The 16,369-nt window shown below is 36.2% G+C and overlaps 1 protein-coding gene across 11 annotated transcripts in view; it reads right to left on the bottom strand.

Moving 5' to 3' along the window:
- The window catches only part of LOC138716256 (uncharacterized), a 395,104-nt gene that overhangs the window by 18,458 nt on the left and 360,277 nt on the right, over positions 1-16,369 (bottom strand). For 10 of the 11 annotated variants that reach the window (XM_069849132.1, XM_069849123.1, XM_069849126.1 and 7 more), the window contains one exon: positions 7,779-7,923. In XM_069849132.1, coding sequence (XP_069705233.1) covers positions 7,779-7,923 — 145 coding nt within the window. Of the gene's footprint in view, positions 1-7,778; positions 7,924-13,494; positions 13,646-16,369 lie in introns of those variants that run through there. The other variant, XM_069849133.1, reaches the window with a different exon arrangement.

Genomic DNA, 16,369 nt, shown 5'->3' with positions numbered 1-16,369 from the left:
TCTTACAAGGGAATATATAAAAGGTTTACAAGAAGAACAAATTATTCCTTTATAAGTTTTTTAGAAATCGCTCAATTTTAATGTAATTTCGTTTTAAGATAAGTGATTAACAATCGTACATTTAATGTAATTTCGTTTTAAGATAACTGATTAACAATCGTACATTTAATGTAATTTCGTTTTAAGATAAGTGATTAACAATCGTACATTTAATGTAATTTCGTTTTAAGATAAGTGATTAACAATCGTACATTTAATGTAATTTCGTTTTAAGATAAGTGATTAACAATCGTATATTTAATGTAATTTCGTTTTAAGATAAGTGATTAACAATCGTACATTTAATGTAATTTCGTTTTAAGATAAGTGATTAACAATCGTACATTTAATGTAATTTCGTTTTAAGATAAGTGATTAACAATCGTACATTTAATGTAATTTCGTTTTAAGATAAATGATTAACAATCGTACATTTATCGTGACTAAATCCCGGATTAATTTGTCAACTACCTAAAGGTTTCTTCGCCAGTAGAGCTATTCAGTTGCACGGCTGTTCAGTTGTATTGATACAAGGTAGACAGTTAGTAACCAAGTCAGAATTTCCAGTCTTTTCTCAAGAACATGTAGTGAATCAATCAAGGACGATGCCACAGTTTTCGATGCCCTGCTGCTGCGTTGGAATTCTGTCTTGATTCTCCATAAAATAGTAAGAAGCGAATCAACGTATAGGCCATTCGTTATCTTGTGAAACCTACCTGCGCGTCAGGGGAAGAAGAAAGTGGGCTGAGAAGCTTCCGTCCCTCGCTGTGCTTCTACATGTAGCTAGAGAACTCGCTTACCCCCACCATAAGGTTCTTACAGTATGCAACGGTGGTGGAGGTAAGTGAGCTTTCGAGCTACATGTAGAAGCGCAGCGAGGGAGAGAAGCTTCTCAGCCCACTTTCTTCTTCCCCTGACGCGCAGGTAGATTTCACGAGATAACGAATGGCCTATACGTTGACTCGGTTCTTACTGTTTTATGGAGAACCAAGACAGAATTCCAATGCAGCAGTAAAGCTCTATCGGGACCGATTTGCTACAGAAAACTTTTGTCCCTGTGAAAACACGAGTCTCAGAAACAGGGAGTGTTTTGTTTTTGTATGCTATTAGAATGGTCCGCATTATTAATTAACTTTTGTAATGTACGTACGTGATCCCTTAACTCATGTTACCTGCATTCATACTTACGAATGTGAAATATTTCTTCTTTTAAATAAGAACTGCTTGAGACAGTGTAATGAAATATCATGAGCGAATGTACAGATACAGGTTATAGGCTACGTACCTGTTCCTGAATATTGTAAACAAACCACAACGGCGTTGCAAGTTTTACATATCCATCCTTTAAGACAACTTAATTTATTTCAGTAATCCCTATAGATAGAGAAAAAATTTACTTGAACGTTTTTTAGTTACCTATTACCAGTTTAAATTAATACTCCTTCCACCCTATATGTTCTGCAGTTATCAATTTTACGAAGACTCCTTCAGACGATGGGAACATGTCGTTTCAATAATAAGTAAATCCATACAATTTAAAATATTAGTACCGGTATACAATAAAATCATGGTTATACAGCGAATTGCATTTTATTACTAAAGTATCTCTAGACAAGCGGTGATTTAGAAATTTGGGATATGAGCATCATTGTGATGACGATGACATTATTATTATTATTATTATTATTATTATTATTATTATTATTTATTATAAATACGTTGTTAAAATCACATCAGTAATATTGTAGAAAATAATGTCGCCACTTTTAAAATCTATTACTGTGTGAGAGAAAAAAAAAGTGTTTTCAGAATAGTTTAGATATTATGTAGGAAAATTTAATAATAATTAGTGTCATTTTCAACGTAGATAATAAATTAGAGTCAGACATTTGTTGCCTCTGACAGCTTAATGAAGTTACACTTGAAGAACTGACAGTTATGGACAAGTCATGTAAGATAATACTGTTGTAAATCATAAATTCTGTGTACTGCTTTATTGCGTTATACATATTGTTATTTATCTAAAACAGGCTTAATGTTTTATGTCACCAGCATATGAAAGAAAGCGTACAAGAAGGAATGAGAGTGAGATACAGAAAACAAGCCAAAAATTTATAATTTCCCAAGACAAAAAAAGTAAGTTACGAAAATCCTTTGTCCTCGAAATAAATATTTTCGGTAAAAAATTTCTCTGAAATTAGGGAGGTGAGTGTAATAGAAGAATCCATAGCATTTTGATTTCTTAACTCTAATAAATATTGCTAGGCTACGCAGTTTAAGATATTTATATAAAACTTGTTTCTGTTATTGTAAATTAACTTACAAATAATATACAAACAAAGGTATCGGAATGCAGAAGAATTGTCATTACTCTCTTTTAAATATACGAATAAAAGTTTGTATAAAATATAGGCTATCCCTTTAAATCGGTATTTTTTGTAACAAAATAAGTGGGTATTCATTAAAGACAGCTGTATTAATGATATGTTTAAAACAAGCGTCAGTTCACATGTTCTCGTTGCGAAACAAATATCAGAATAGGTACAGAGCTCTTTAAACTATGTACAGGGTGGGCACAAAGTCCCGTTACCCCCTATAAATACCTCAAATATACACACTATGTAATTCCGGTCATAATGAAAACATACATCCACTTCACACAAACTGAGAGTTCTAAGTGTGCAAAGGGTCAGTATGCCTCCCATCATTCTCCTCACACAAAACAATGAGTCGCCAGATTCGGTGTGACATTCTATGTATTTTAGCTTAATTCTGCTACACAGTTTATTTAAGTGTTTAATTAATAGTTCATCGTATTTTGTTGTTTAATTCGTATATAACTCTTGTATACATGTAACTCTCACTTAATCAAATTGTTGAATTCTTTGTAAGTTCATGCATATGTATATACACCTTTTGCTGGTTGAGTGAAAGAGAAGGCCTTACGGCCTTAACTCTGCCAGCTAAAATAAATCATTATTATTATTATTCGCCTCAGCATTGCTGGTGTGATCTATTGGAAAGCGAGTCGCACGATGTCCTTCAATTCATCAATGGTGTCGTACCGTTCCTGTGCAACAATGCTCTTGATGAAATTCCACAGCGCATTTTCACAGTTTTCCACAACGTTGGATTGGCCGTGGGTCACCCATCTTACCAGCTTCTCTCGACTGGCCACCTCGTAGCCCTGACTTCACAATCTGTAACAATGCGCTGTGGGGTTTCGTATTGTCGCACAGGAACGATATGACACAATTGATGAACTGAAGGACGCCGTACGACGCGCTTTCCAATAGACTACACCAGCAATGCTGAGGCGAATGTCACATCCAATCTGGCAACGCATTATTTTATGTAAGGAGAATGATGGGGGACATACTGACCCTTTGGACACTCAGGACACCCAGTTTGTGTAAAGTGGATGTATGTCTGCATTATGACCGAAATTACATAAATATTGTACTCATTCAATTTAATCGTTAGTTGGGTTCAGGGATGTATTGTAGAAGCTGTGTTCAAGGACAACGAATCTGCATACGCAGTTCGTCTGTTGGATTCAGTGCAGTATTATAGAAACTGTGTTCAAGGACAACGAATCTGCATACGCAGTTCGTCTGTTGGATTCAGTGCAGTATTATAGAAACTATGTTCAAGGACAACGAATCTGCATACGCAACCAATCTGTTGGATTCAGTGGTGTGTTGTAGAAGCTCTGTTCAAGGACAACGAATCTGCATACTCAGTCCGTCTGTTGGATTCAGTGGTGTGTTGTAGAAGCTGTGTTCGAGGACAACGAATCTGCATACTCAGTCCGTCTGTTGGATTCAGTGGTGTGTTGTAGAAGCTGTGTTCAAGGACAACGAATCTGCGTACTCAGTCCGTCTGTTGGATTCAGTGGTGTGTTGTAGAAGCTGTGTTCAAGGACAACGAATCTGCGTACTCAGTCCGCCTGTTGGATTCAGTGGTGTGTTGTAGAAGCTGTGTTCAAGGACAACGAATCTGCATACTCAGTCCGTCTGTTGGATTCAGTGGTGTGTTGTAGAAGCTGTGTTCAAGGACAACGAATCTGCATACTCAGTCCGTCTGTTGGATTCAGTGGTGTGTTGTAGAAGCTGTGTTCAAGGACAACGAATCTGCATACGCAGTCCGTATTTTAAGCTATGTTACCGTAATAATTTAATAAGCATCATCAAACAAATTCAATCTGAACGCGGCACAAAAATATAATGTTGAATTAAGACATCTATTGTACTCCCGGAAGGTACACAAGTTATAAACTGTAGAGGGACATAGCAAACTTCTAGCTCATTAAATTGTATAGCTATAGATAGTAGTAGCTATAATATGAGCCGTTGAGAGCAGAAGTGGTGTAAGTCAAAAATGGGTAATGAGGGGTAAAGCAAACATTCTGTAAAATACAGCGCAAAGTAGCAATTAATATTCAATTTATTTAAACTATTAGTAGTCAGTGGATAGCACGAAGGAAATATTAACTGCTACTTTGTGCTGTATTTTACAGAATTTTTACTTTAAACCTCATTACGTAAATTTGACTTACATGACTTCTGCTCTGAACGGTTCATATAATACATTTATTTTACGGGATGGGATATTTTAACCCCATAATACTCTCCTTTCAAAAAGCACTATTGTTATTCATTAATGTGGGATAGCTGAAACAAATGTAGCTATGAACTAACTTGTATGCTGTTATACATATAATACCTAAATTAACCTTGTATTGATTTTGTCTTCAAAATATATATGTCATATTTTACACCTGAAAGTGAGTCTTAAATATACAGAAAGGAATGTTAGGCCTGGATAAAATTATACTTTAGAAGTCATAATGTATGCACATAATAATTACAACTCTTGCTGGAGTGTATTCATGGTCTGATTGTTTCGTGCAAAACTCTAACGCGGTGATTTCTTTCAAGTGTGTGTGCAGATTTTAACACTTCATAAACATCTATGTCAATTATGCATTTTATTTAATTATACTTAAGAATATAATGTAAACCTTAATTTGTGAACAGAGAGAAAATTTACTGCTATGTAAACGAAAAGGAGCAAAGACTGACGCGAAGAAAACAAGCCAGTGGAATTGGAATTATTTTTTTTTTTGTAGTCATGTCTTAGAAAACTTAAAAGTTGAAGTGTACATATTGACAAAAAAAAAAACAAACAAACAACCGGACCGACGGAATAATCAAAATCCCCGAAATGAGCCAGTGCACATACCACGCCCGCATTCACAAGATAGCGAGTAATCTATTGAAATTGTTGTAGTTTCGACTGCTGACTTAGCCCATTTCGAAAGCCATTAGAAAATAAGCTGATAAAATTCATGTTCTGGGAATAATAAGTTAATGAAGTAGTAAAATATCGCTGCAGTCGAAAAGTATTGGGAATAAATTTGAATAAGGAACAAAACAGTTTCATTCCCAGGCAGGATTCGAACCACGAAAGTCTCAGTTATCAGTCTATCGTGGCTCTGGAGTGAACAAGGCTCTGAAATTAGCTGCAAGGGTCGGTCCGGTTTTTTTGGCCACTACTGCACATATTATGTTCTCTAATTTAGAATAACTGCTTATCAGAGCAGTAATTTTCTTTCTGAAGCATGTTTTTACCACATCCATGATGACAGATTTCAACATGAATGTATATACTCAACGTGGAACATACTCTTTACACCACGTTAACACGACTAGTACAGCTGCCTCGGTCAATTATTACCCAGCCGCTGTCAAATTGGACGATTTTCTTGACCAATCTTCGATATATCTCCACGCTACACATGGAACTGACGTCTGATTTTCATTTCGTTATGGGTTAAAGGGGTAAATGAGGGAATAGCTGTGACATGAGGCCGAGGTATCTGACAAGGTAGCAGGTTAGTTGAGAGAATATCTAAGTTACGTGAAGCCGAGGAATGTGAAAAGGTTTCGATGATTTAAGTAGGGTATGTTTTCTCTCCCGTGTGTAGTGTGGGGAGATAACGGAGTTTTACCCTCTCCTTTAAAGAGATAAGATAAAAGTTTATTTATTGATTAAGTCTTCTGAGATATTGCTCCAATCAGAGGAAGTTATAATATACGTATACCAGTGATGCGTTAGCATTTTCAAATGATATGCCTAAGTCAATTCCACGTGGAGTATAAAACAACGTTGTCATATCTCGAGTTGATTGATTACAACTAAAAAGCTCAGTAATTTTAATTTTAATTAATTAAAAGAATTTAACTTGCCGACTTATTTATTGTTCTTAGATTACGAGAAGGCGTATGACATAGTCCTAAGACAAAAACTATGGAGCATCTTGAATGAATATAATTTACCCCCCCCCCCCAACTTGATAAATGCTATTAAATCACTATATGATTCAACCAGTATTATGTTTAACAAAAATGGAAAGCCCCTCGTGGTAAATCAAGGCCTAAGACAGGGATGTGGGTTATCACCCTTGCTGTTTGATTTATACATCAATAAAATACTACAAGACTGGCAAATGACCGAGTCCGAATGGCATATATATGGGCAATAATAATTACATAACTACAGTCTTGTTTGCAGATGACCAGGTCCTAATAGCAAACTCTGAATACAGCCTACAGACAAATGTTACTACATTAAATAGAATATTACATATGTATAATAGAATATTACATATGTATAATGGCCATGCATGGAAAGAATCAACGAAGAGTTAAAATAATGATAGACTTAGAAATAATAGAACAGGTTCATTCAAGTATCTTGGCTGTACTATTTCAGCATTTACATTTAATGCTGATCTAGAAGAAAATGTCCAGAAATACAATAAATTAAATGGATGTATAAACAGGTATTTCGGAAAGAATATGAGACAAGATCTAAAAATCAGGACGCATAACATTATATCAAAACCGGCCCTTCGCTATGGAAGTGAAACATGGGTGCTAAGACAACAAGATCGAAAAAGAATAGAAGCATCAGAAATGAGGTTCCTAAGACACACCCTGGGAGTCAAATTAAGGGATAGAATGAGAAGCGAAGACATACGGAAAGAACTTAAAAACAAGAAATATGGTCGAAGAAATTCATACCTATCAACAACAATGGTATATGCATGTACAACGGATGCCCCCTGATCGTTTCCCACGGCAAGCATGTTTTATCAACCCCAAGGCAGACGAGATATTGGTCGGCCGCAAACAAGATGGACTTCGCAATTCCGTTAGTCTCGGAACGGGATTTACCCATCCTTAATAGGAGGAAGAAGAAGAAGAAGAATTAAAATTCATCTTATAGCTTAAAATTGATTGACTGTGAATGGTGGTAGAAATCAATGTATTGATATTAGTATAAAATAAGTGTATTAGTGATAATCTTTACAACGAAAACATGACAACACCGTCTGATATTATAAGTATTGATGCGTGAAAAAAAAGATAGGCCTATTATCCAACACAAAGCTTGCCGGTAGGGAACTAATTCACAGCGGCGACCATACCAGTGGGCTGTATGGGAGAAGTCAATCTAAATCTAGTGAGATGCATGTACATTGGACATACTATAGACTTATTACCAGTTTTATTTAATTATATTCTATTTAATTAATAGTGGTATGTAATCTGAATTTAGGTTTTTGTATATTTTTATCACGTCTAATTTCAGCTCCCAAACTCTAGACGAAAATCGGCTCCTTAGTCCAGATCTTGATTTGTTTTTAAAGTGCTTTAGTTTCATCTACATACCATTCTGCTCCTTTTGCAAGATACTCCGAAACTCTCCTGGCAAATTCTGGAATACATCCCTCTTTTCTGATGTTGTTACCCGTTCTGGACGATTTCCTCGATAGGTTTCAACTGTCTCTCGGGTGACAGTCTCAAACTTTGGTTCCTGGAAACAAAATAAGAAAAAGTGCATTTTAAGATGCTTATTTGGTGCCTTTTCTCGTAACATATGTATGATACTGTGTTTCTCAAATATATGTATCTATACCAAAATAAATACTCAAATATAATGCAAATATGCATAAAACGCAAAAAAAAAAAAAAAAAAATCTTAGGCTAGGCTATAGCTACAAAATATCGTCGGCTTACAATGAAAACACATTAAGTAAAAATATATTACCTCTGTGGAAAAAAGGCATTTTGAAAGCTTTTAACTAAACTAAATCCTCAAAATATTTTTAGTAAGTTGTTTCTCTTCATGTGTATTTAATTTTCCAATTATAATTTTATACACATACATAATGTAATCTACATTATATACACCTTTTTTTCTCAGAAGTAATATTTTTTACTTAATGTGTTTTGCTTGTAAACCGACGATATACAGAATGTTTTAAAAGATGAAGTCAACCAAGTAGAAGGTGAAAGAAAATACTAGTATTATATTCGCTACACACAGAACTTCATACGTGAGGTAATCATATTTATGTACAGCTGGCAGATAAGCATACAATCCATACCAATTATTTCAAAGACCTTGACAGTGTTTTGCGTTTAGTGTATTGGCTAATCTTTCATGCAAGCGCCGCAATTTAGTTGAACTGTATGTTGAAAGTTGTCACTCAACCTACGCTGTTGTATCTGCTACAGCTGCTTGAATTCTTTGTACAAACTGGTCTTTATTTTCTATCGTGAAGCTATACACCATATTCTTCATTTAGCACCATAGAAAACAAATCCAATGGCGTTAAATCAGGGGACCGTGTTGGCCATGATACAGGATCCTGCCTTCCAAATGCTGATCTTATCACTGACGAACCGGACGTTTGAAATGCTCTGGAGCGCCATATAATTAATATAGTTCGAGATTTCATTTAATACCCAAGCGGTGTCAAAGAGGGCACTTTCTTTTGAAGAGATAAGGTAAGAAGTTATTGATTAGGCCTTCTCAAATGCCGCTCAATTCACAAGAAGCGGTAACAATGTCTACCCGTTCTCATATAAACTCCACGTAGAGTAAAAACCAATGTCGTGTATGGAGTTGATTTATGCTGGTAAAATTCATGTTCTGGGAATAATAAGTTAATTAAGTAGTAAAATATTGCTGCACTCGAAAAGTATTGGGAATAAATTTGAATAAGAAACAAAAAAAAAGTTTCCTTCCTAGACAGGATTCGAAACACGAAAGTCTTAGTTACCAGTCTATCGTGCTCTGAGTGAACAATGCTCTGAAATCAGCTACAAGGGTCGGTCCGGTTTTTTTTTTTTGCTACTGCTGTACACACTGAATTCTAACACACACATTTTACAAGTGCTTGTCTGAAGAATGTATCTCTTTAAGGATCTGTTCATTTCCATACAGCTTCACACTAAGTTCTTCAAATGAGGAATGAAAGTTTTTTTTTTCACTTGTAGACCTAACAACGCTGTAACTATTTCAACTTTTTTTCTGACTTTTTATCAATCCAGATTGAGTTCACTGTGGAGAAAAGTCTTTCAACTGATGACTTTCTGACTGGAAGACACATGATTAATGACACTAATTTGAGAAGATTTTCAAACGGAATGAATTTTTTTCTTGAAGTGTTGAACATCATCATACCACTTTTCACCTGTTGTTTTGTCACAAAATTTCTCATATTTGAACTACTTACAAATGGACGCTGCGGCAGTTCTAACGCTTCCACGCAACGCGAATGCTAAGATGGTTAAAGATAAAGATGCTATGTTCTTCTCAAAGAGTGCAAAATATCTCATACTCTGCTCGTTGGTTCTTCTGTCTGATACTGAGAAGCGTTCAGAAATGTGCTTGAATCGCAGCAGTTTCATCACGCTACTTAAATATTTATGTGTAAAATTTTACTGAAACAAATTCAAAGCTTCTGGGGACAAAATTAAATTCCGGGGACAAAACGGGGACATTTGCTCCCCAGGGACAACAACTGAAAACTGGGGACTTCGGGGGACGTCTGGTCAGCTTATACTGGGTCGTAGTGCCCTTCCCGAAATTCCATTACATTGATGATTTTTCTTTCGACTGGCGTTAGATAAAACAGTCCCGCTTTTGTAATAAATCTGGTTTCCAAAGCTGACCTTACTTGATCAGTAATATTGACCAGGTCGTGATGGAATTTATGGTGAAAAAAGCAGACATTCCAGAGGGGCTTTCTCAGTGTACTCCCGATTCCCTCTACCATTCCACCAAGAAACAGCAGGGGATTTCTCTTGTTGGAAAATCGAAGTATTCGAAGAAGATCTGCCTCGTCTCGCGATTCCTGTCAACAATTTTACAACAGCCTGGAAGTCATTGTCGGTCTTCAGTGGGAAACGGGCAGGTAATTGACCGGGCAGAGGCTGGGTCAGTCTGAATTATTAGAATTTCGACAAAAACCTCTTCGTCACGTTTTGCGGTTATCGTTGCACAAAAAAGTAACTGTTTTTTGTAGTTCTTTGCGGTATATCTTATGAATGGCGCACGTCAAGTCTATGAACAAGACTAATAAAGTACTTAATAACAGCAATCAAACTTCTGTTCCTGTACGTTGATATTTGTCTATTGAATAAGTCATATTATCACATATATCAGGTGGTTTAACGGAGAGCTGCAATGAACACGGTCCGCCAACCGGCTGTGACGACACAGTCTGATGCAAATAGCTGGAACAGTGCGCACGTGGTCTTGTATTAGAAATGTTAAAGGAGAGGGGCGCTTGTTGCATCGTAGTGTAAACACTTGAAACATGAATATACTGAAACACACCAACCAGTATGAGGGTCCAGTTAAGGAAAGGATGAAAAATAAACTTAAAAATGCTCCGGAGAAAAATTCCAATAGATATGCAGAAATGTGTAGCATCAGGGATATGTTATTCAATCAGGAATAAACACAATACCATGGATGGGTGGGCAACTCGTGCTCACAAAATAGTAAAAAACCTTGAAAGAGAGAAAGACGGAGCTAGCCGCAGCAGTTACAAATTGTTTGTAGTTTCGCTGCACAAGCAGTTCACTGCCACCGTGCGCTCTGGCGGCTCATGCAAGTGGTCGTGATATCTACTCCATGATTTGAATTTCAGAATGACGCATGGTACAATAATTATAGTAATTTTAGACAGACCATACCTAAACACAAATGACAAAATTATATTATTTCCTCGCTTTGTAAATTAGTTTAGTACTGGAAACACAAACTGAATACAATCTTTTCAAGCTACAACAAACATACCTGCAACACTTATTTATTATTAAATTACACTATTTGTTAATATTCCTTATTATATGCCTTATTTGAAACATAGAACGCGAGAATTTACAAGTCTTTATACATCAAAGAGTATTCCTCTGTTCTCAGAAAGATAATAGTCCGCATTCGCAAATATCACAAATTCAAGGAAGTAATTTTTACATGTCACGACAGATGGAATAAACTTACTTCTGAGCTCTTTCTGTACATTTAAAGCTTTTACACTTCTTTCTTGCATTAAACTCTGCCTCAAGCACATACAGTGTACAGTATATGGAAGCAAAGAGTATATTTGGAAATTCTGACTTAGGCAACATTAGAAAAGGTAGATTCCTGATTTCGCTGGTATCTAAGTGGCGTGCTGTTCTGTAGATTTATCAATTCAAGCTATAAACTTTCAGGATCTTCTATCGGCTGTAAGCCCAAAGGATTTCAGAAAAATTTCAATTCCATGTCAGTTGTCACTGTTTCTCCAAACTTACCAGTGAATTCAGCTGTAAGTCTTGAAGTAGGGTCTTATATTTGATAAGATTTTCTTATCACTCTTCAAGATACTTTATAGTCAAAGAAAGTGAAGTTGTCTATGTTCTACATAATATTGCCACATTTCAAATTTATCCATAAATGCCCTTAGCTAGTCGATCATACTGTATGTCGTGCAATTCTGTAACTCGCACGCACAACGTGCTAACGATATTTGATATCAGTCTCACCTTGTTGATATCCCATTTTTACCTTTAGCAGTTCTAAAGCAGATCTAGACAGTATCTCTTTACTAATACCTTCACTGTGTTTATTTGTAACATAAAATGTCATGCGTAAGAAAGTGTAATAGAACAAAATACAAGCTTTAAATCTTCTTCTTTCCCTTAGTTTAACTTCTCCCTTTTAGGTACTTATTACACGACCCACGCCACCCGGGCTTTACAGGGCACCGATCTGTCGGGAGAGGAATTAAGCTATGGATCACATACATACTTTTTTGACCACACAAGACATGGAGGGCCTCCCCGGATGAGGGATCAGCTCAGTGCCAGGGCCACCTCCGATACAACACAAACATTTAAGACATTACACATCATTCACTCACACATATGAAAGGATTAAGGGAAGGATCGCCGTCCATGGCCGGACTTTCAAGAAGTACAATCCCGGAATTTGCCTGGAAATAACTGAGGAAACCATGAAAAACCTCAGTTAGGATTGCCGGCCCCTGGGATCGAACCCCGGACCTCCCGAATGCAAGGCCAGCCCTCTCCCACGCAGCTAGCCCGCTCGGTTACAAGCTTTACATCCCTTCTTAATAAAAAAAATATTTCTCTTTCGACTCATCACTAAAGGGAAATGGTCTGGGGATTATATTGTTTTTCACTTAAAACGAGCCGCCACTTACTACAGACGCGAGCAAACTTGCGTCTTGCAAGAACCGCATACAGACACTACAGCTAGTACAGAGTCCGTTCTACCTGTTGTGTTGACACTTTGAGAGCACGAGTTGCCCATCCATACTATTGGGAGTTAATATTTAATATTGGAGTGTAGGCTTTCACGGCCGGCGTCAATAGTAGAAAAGTTTTCCGGGCTATGAGGCCGTGGCACACGCAGTAGAACCAGCCGCACCAGCAATAGACACCACTGAAGATGTTCACCGCAGCAGTGAACGAAACGTTTGGTCTCACAACCAACAGACCACGGCCTCATAGCCCGGAAAACTTTTCTACTATTAATATTTAATATTCAAATCCGCCTATCATGTATGTATTTCCTCTCGTTACAAATATATAGTCGACCTGGTTGGCAAGTTGGTATAGCGCTGGCCTTCTATGCCCAAGGTTGCGGGTTCGATCCCAGGCCAGGTCGATGGCATTTAAGTGTGCTTAAATGCGACAGGCTCATGTCAGTAGATTTACTGGCGTGTAAAAGAACTCCTGCGGGACAAAATTCCGGCACATCCGGCGACGCTGATATAACCTCTGCAGTTGCGAGCGTCGTTAAATAAAACATAACATTTTATATATATATATATATATATATATATATATATATATATATAAATTCGAATAGTTTCTTTTACAAAAACAAATCTAAAATAATTTGACTCATACTAATTATGACTTAGGACTTATTCATACAGTCTCATTTTTACACCTAGTTTGTTGTAATAGGATAAAAACGATTAAAGAAATGGTTTCATAAACAAATTGCCCTACAAGCCTTGTCATTGCATTTTTTTTTTTATCAAATCGTCGTCTTAAAGTAAGCTGGAGTACGTACCCCTGCTGGAAGTCTCCCCGCACGTAAAACAGCGACATGCTTTTCCATCGATGTTGTTGGAGGGAACACCGGACGGACAGATCCCAACTAACAGGTGTTTGAAATCGCAGATGGTGCCTACTAGAACTGAGATAGCAGGCCGCACCCTTCGCGAATGGGTCGATCTGGAGTAGTGCGCAGACATACCTGGGGCCTGCGCCCCATTATACTCCACATTTCAACTCCATTAAGAGGTTAAAGCCCTTTAAAGGACGTATCAAGGTTGTTATTACTACGCTTACCCTTACATCTAGGTCAGGTTTTATTGGACATGATATTATGCAGATGCAAATTCGACAACAGAGAGAAAAAAATATATTAGCCATGACGTAAGATTTGCAGATAACGTGGGAGTATTAAGAGGCCCGCGTACTTGCACTAACAAGATGTATTGTGCATTTCCATTTCTTTCAGAGTGATTGATTACAGATACAGGTTAAAACAAGCGGTTGTGTGTCAGGGGAGGCCCCTGAAATAGAGGACATCACTGGAACGCTGCGACCACTTTGCTTTAATTCGTCTATTTAACAACGTTGTATCAAATGTAAGGTTCTCCAGTGTCTATGGGATTGGTGATAGATTGCATTTGGAGATTTTTTAATTAATTAATTAATTTATTTATTATTTTGCTAATAACTGTAACATAAAATATAAAATATACAGATAAACTTTACCTCGCCCCTGAAAGAGTAGAACTCGTGCTCAGGGGCGGATTCCTGAATTGAAATTAATAATTATACAATACAATTTGTCTTATGTCTACTGTGCAATTATAGTATATACATTTAAATTTACAAGTTTTTAATTTTTATAAAATCCATACATAACTTTTTAAATTTAATACTAGAACTATTAGAATTGACAACATTAGGATATTTAAATATAAATTTATTATATATTCTTGGGCCTAAATTACTACGGTACTATGATTAAAAACTGTAACAGTGTTGCATTTTGGTTCAAACAATCTTAAAGAATTCATACCTTTTGTTTCATAAGTATGAGAATACAATTCAAAATTATTTCGATTTTTATGTATGAATTGTATTAATACAATATAATAAATTTGTCTTACGTTAAAGTCTAGAAACAAATTTTGAGATGGAAAATCAATAGGTTTATGAAGACATATTTTAATTATTTTCTTCTGTAATAAATAAAGTGGATTAAAATTGGATTTAAATGAGCTACCCCATCCTATAATTCCATACATAATTACCGATTGAAATAAAGTTAAATATATTGTACGTAATAAACTTATTGACAAGTAATTCCTCAATAAAACAAAATAATATACTATTTTACGTAATTTATTACAAAGGTAATTAATGTGTTCCATTTTAAATTATTATCGAAAATTATGCCTAAATACTTAACTTCAGAGGACTCTTTAATAATCGGACATTTACACTGTATAAGACAACAATCAGAATTATGTAATTTAATACTTAATATAGATGTAGGAGGTTTGTTACATTTTTCAGATAATGAGAATGGAATAATTATGGTTTTATTTTCGTTGATAGAAAGATAATTTATGTCAAACCATTTGATTCCGAGGATTCGATACATTGCCTGATATTCGCTCTACAGTTTGGAACAACGTCGGAAAAACCCAACTGGTTAACCCTTCTTAGGAAGTTGTGCAGTTCTTACTAACATTGGTAATTTACTGCACTCCAATTGATAAAGAATGTTTTGTACTTAATATTTATTTTATTATGTGATAATTGTCTAGATCATACCTGCACAAACAGCGCTCAACGAGCGCGCGCGCTCCTTCAGAGCGGGAGATCCGTGTTTACCGCTCGCCGAAACGGAGAGGAAGATACGCCAGAATGACATAGACTTGCTATAGGTAGAGGAGAGGGAAACGACCACTCAGCTATCTAGTGGAGTGCAGTGTGTAGGCCTATTCTCAGTAACTGTTTCACGTTGCTTACCTACTGCTACAGAATAGTATGGAGGAATCTAAAGACGGAACATAACATTTAACATTTAACGATTTACAGCTCGAACTTATTGATCTTCAATGTGACTTAAGGGCTAAAGACCGTTTGAATAATACTACTAGCCTGGTTGAGTTTTACAAGACTAAACATTAGCAATAATATCCACGACTACACAGGCTGGCTGTGAAAGTGATTGCTATGTTTGGATCAACATTTATATTTGTGAGCAACTGTTTCCTATAATCAACTTTAATAAAGGCAGACATCGAGCATCTGTAACTGATGTTTCACTATGATCACTGTTCCTTTCAGCTGCCAACAGCATAAAACCCCGTTTTGATGTACTGATAAACAAAAATATAACAAAATGATATTGTACATTTAAGTAGCTGTAGAATTTCTATTATTTCTCTAAAAAATATTTCTTTATTAATTAATAATAGTCGAAGATAGTTTTGCAAACACTGAACGGGAATTCATTTCATAAACATTCGTAATAGTACTTTCTTTTGTGTACATTTGGTATGAGATCACCCCTTTTTCCAGTCCACCCTTATACAGAGCGTAGTCAATATCTGCCTCCGCTCATGAGTTGTGAGCCGGCTCGGAGAGCGCAAACCTTGTGCAGGCCTGGTCTAGATAATGTAAACGTGACTAACTTGAGCATTTTCAGGTTTTAAATATAATATTACAGGGTTAATTCGCAAAAATTGACAATTTCATAAATTATTCCGAAAAATCTCACCCCTTGCAGACATTACTGAATCAAATCATCTTCATTGCTCTTGTACACTTTTAGAATACACTTACACATTAACAGTATAATTAATTAGACTTGAAAATAAGGGGTATCAAGAGTAAATCGTGTTAATTCACTGCGTGTC

This window comes from Periplaneta americana, chromosome 16, assembly GCF_040183065.1.
Source record: "Periplaneta americana isolate PAMFEO1 chromosome 16, P.americana_PAMFEO1_priV1, whole genome shotgun sequence".
Taxonomy (NCBI): Eukaryota; Metazoa; Arthropoda; class Insecta; order Blattodea; family Blattidae; genus Periplaneta; species Periplaneta americana.
This window is presented reverse-complemented; position numbering and strand designations above follow the sequence as displayed.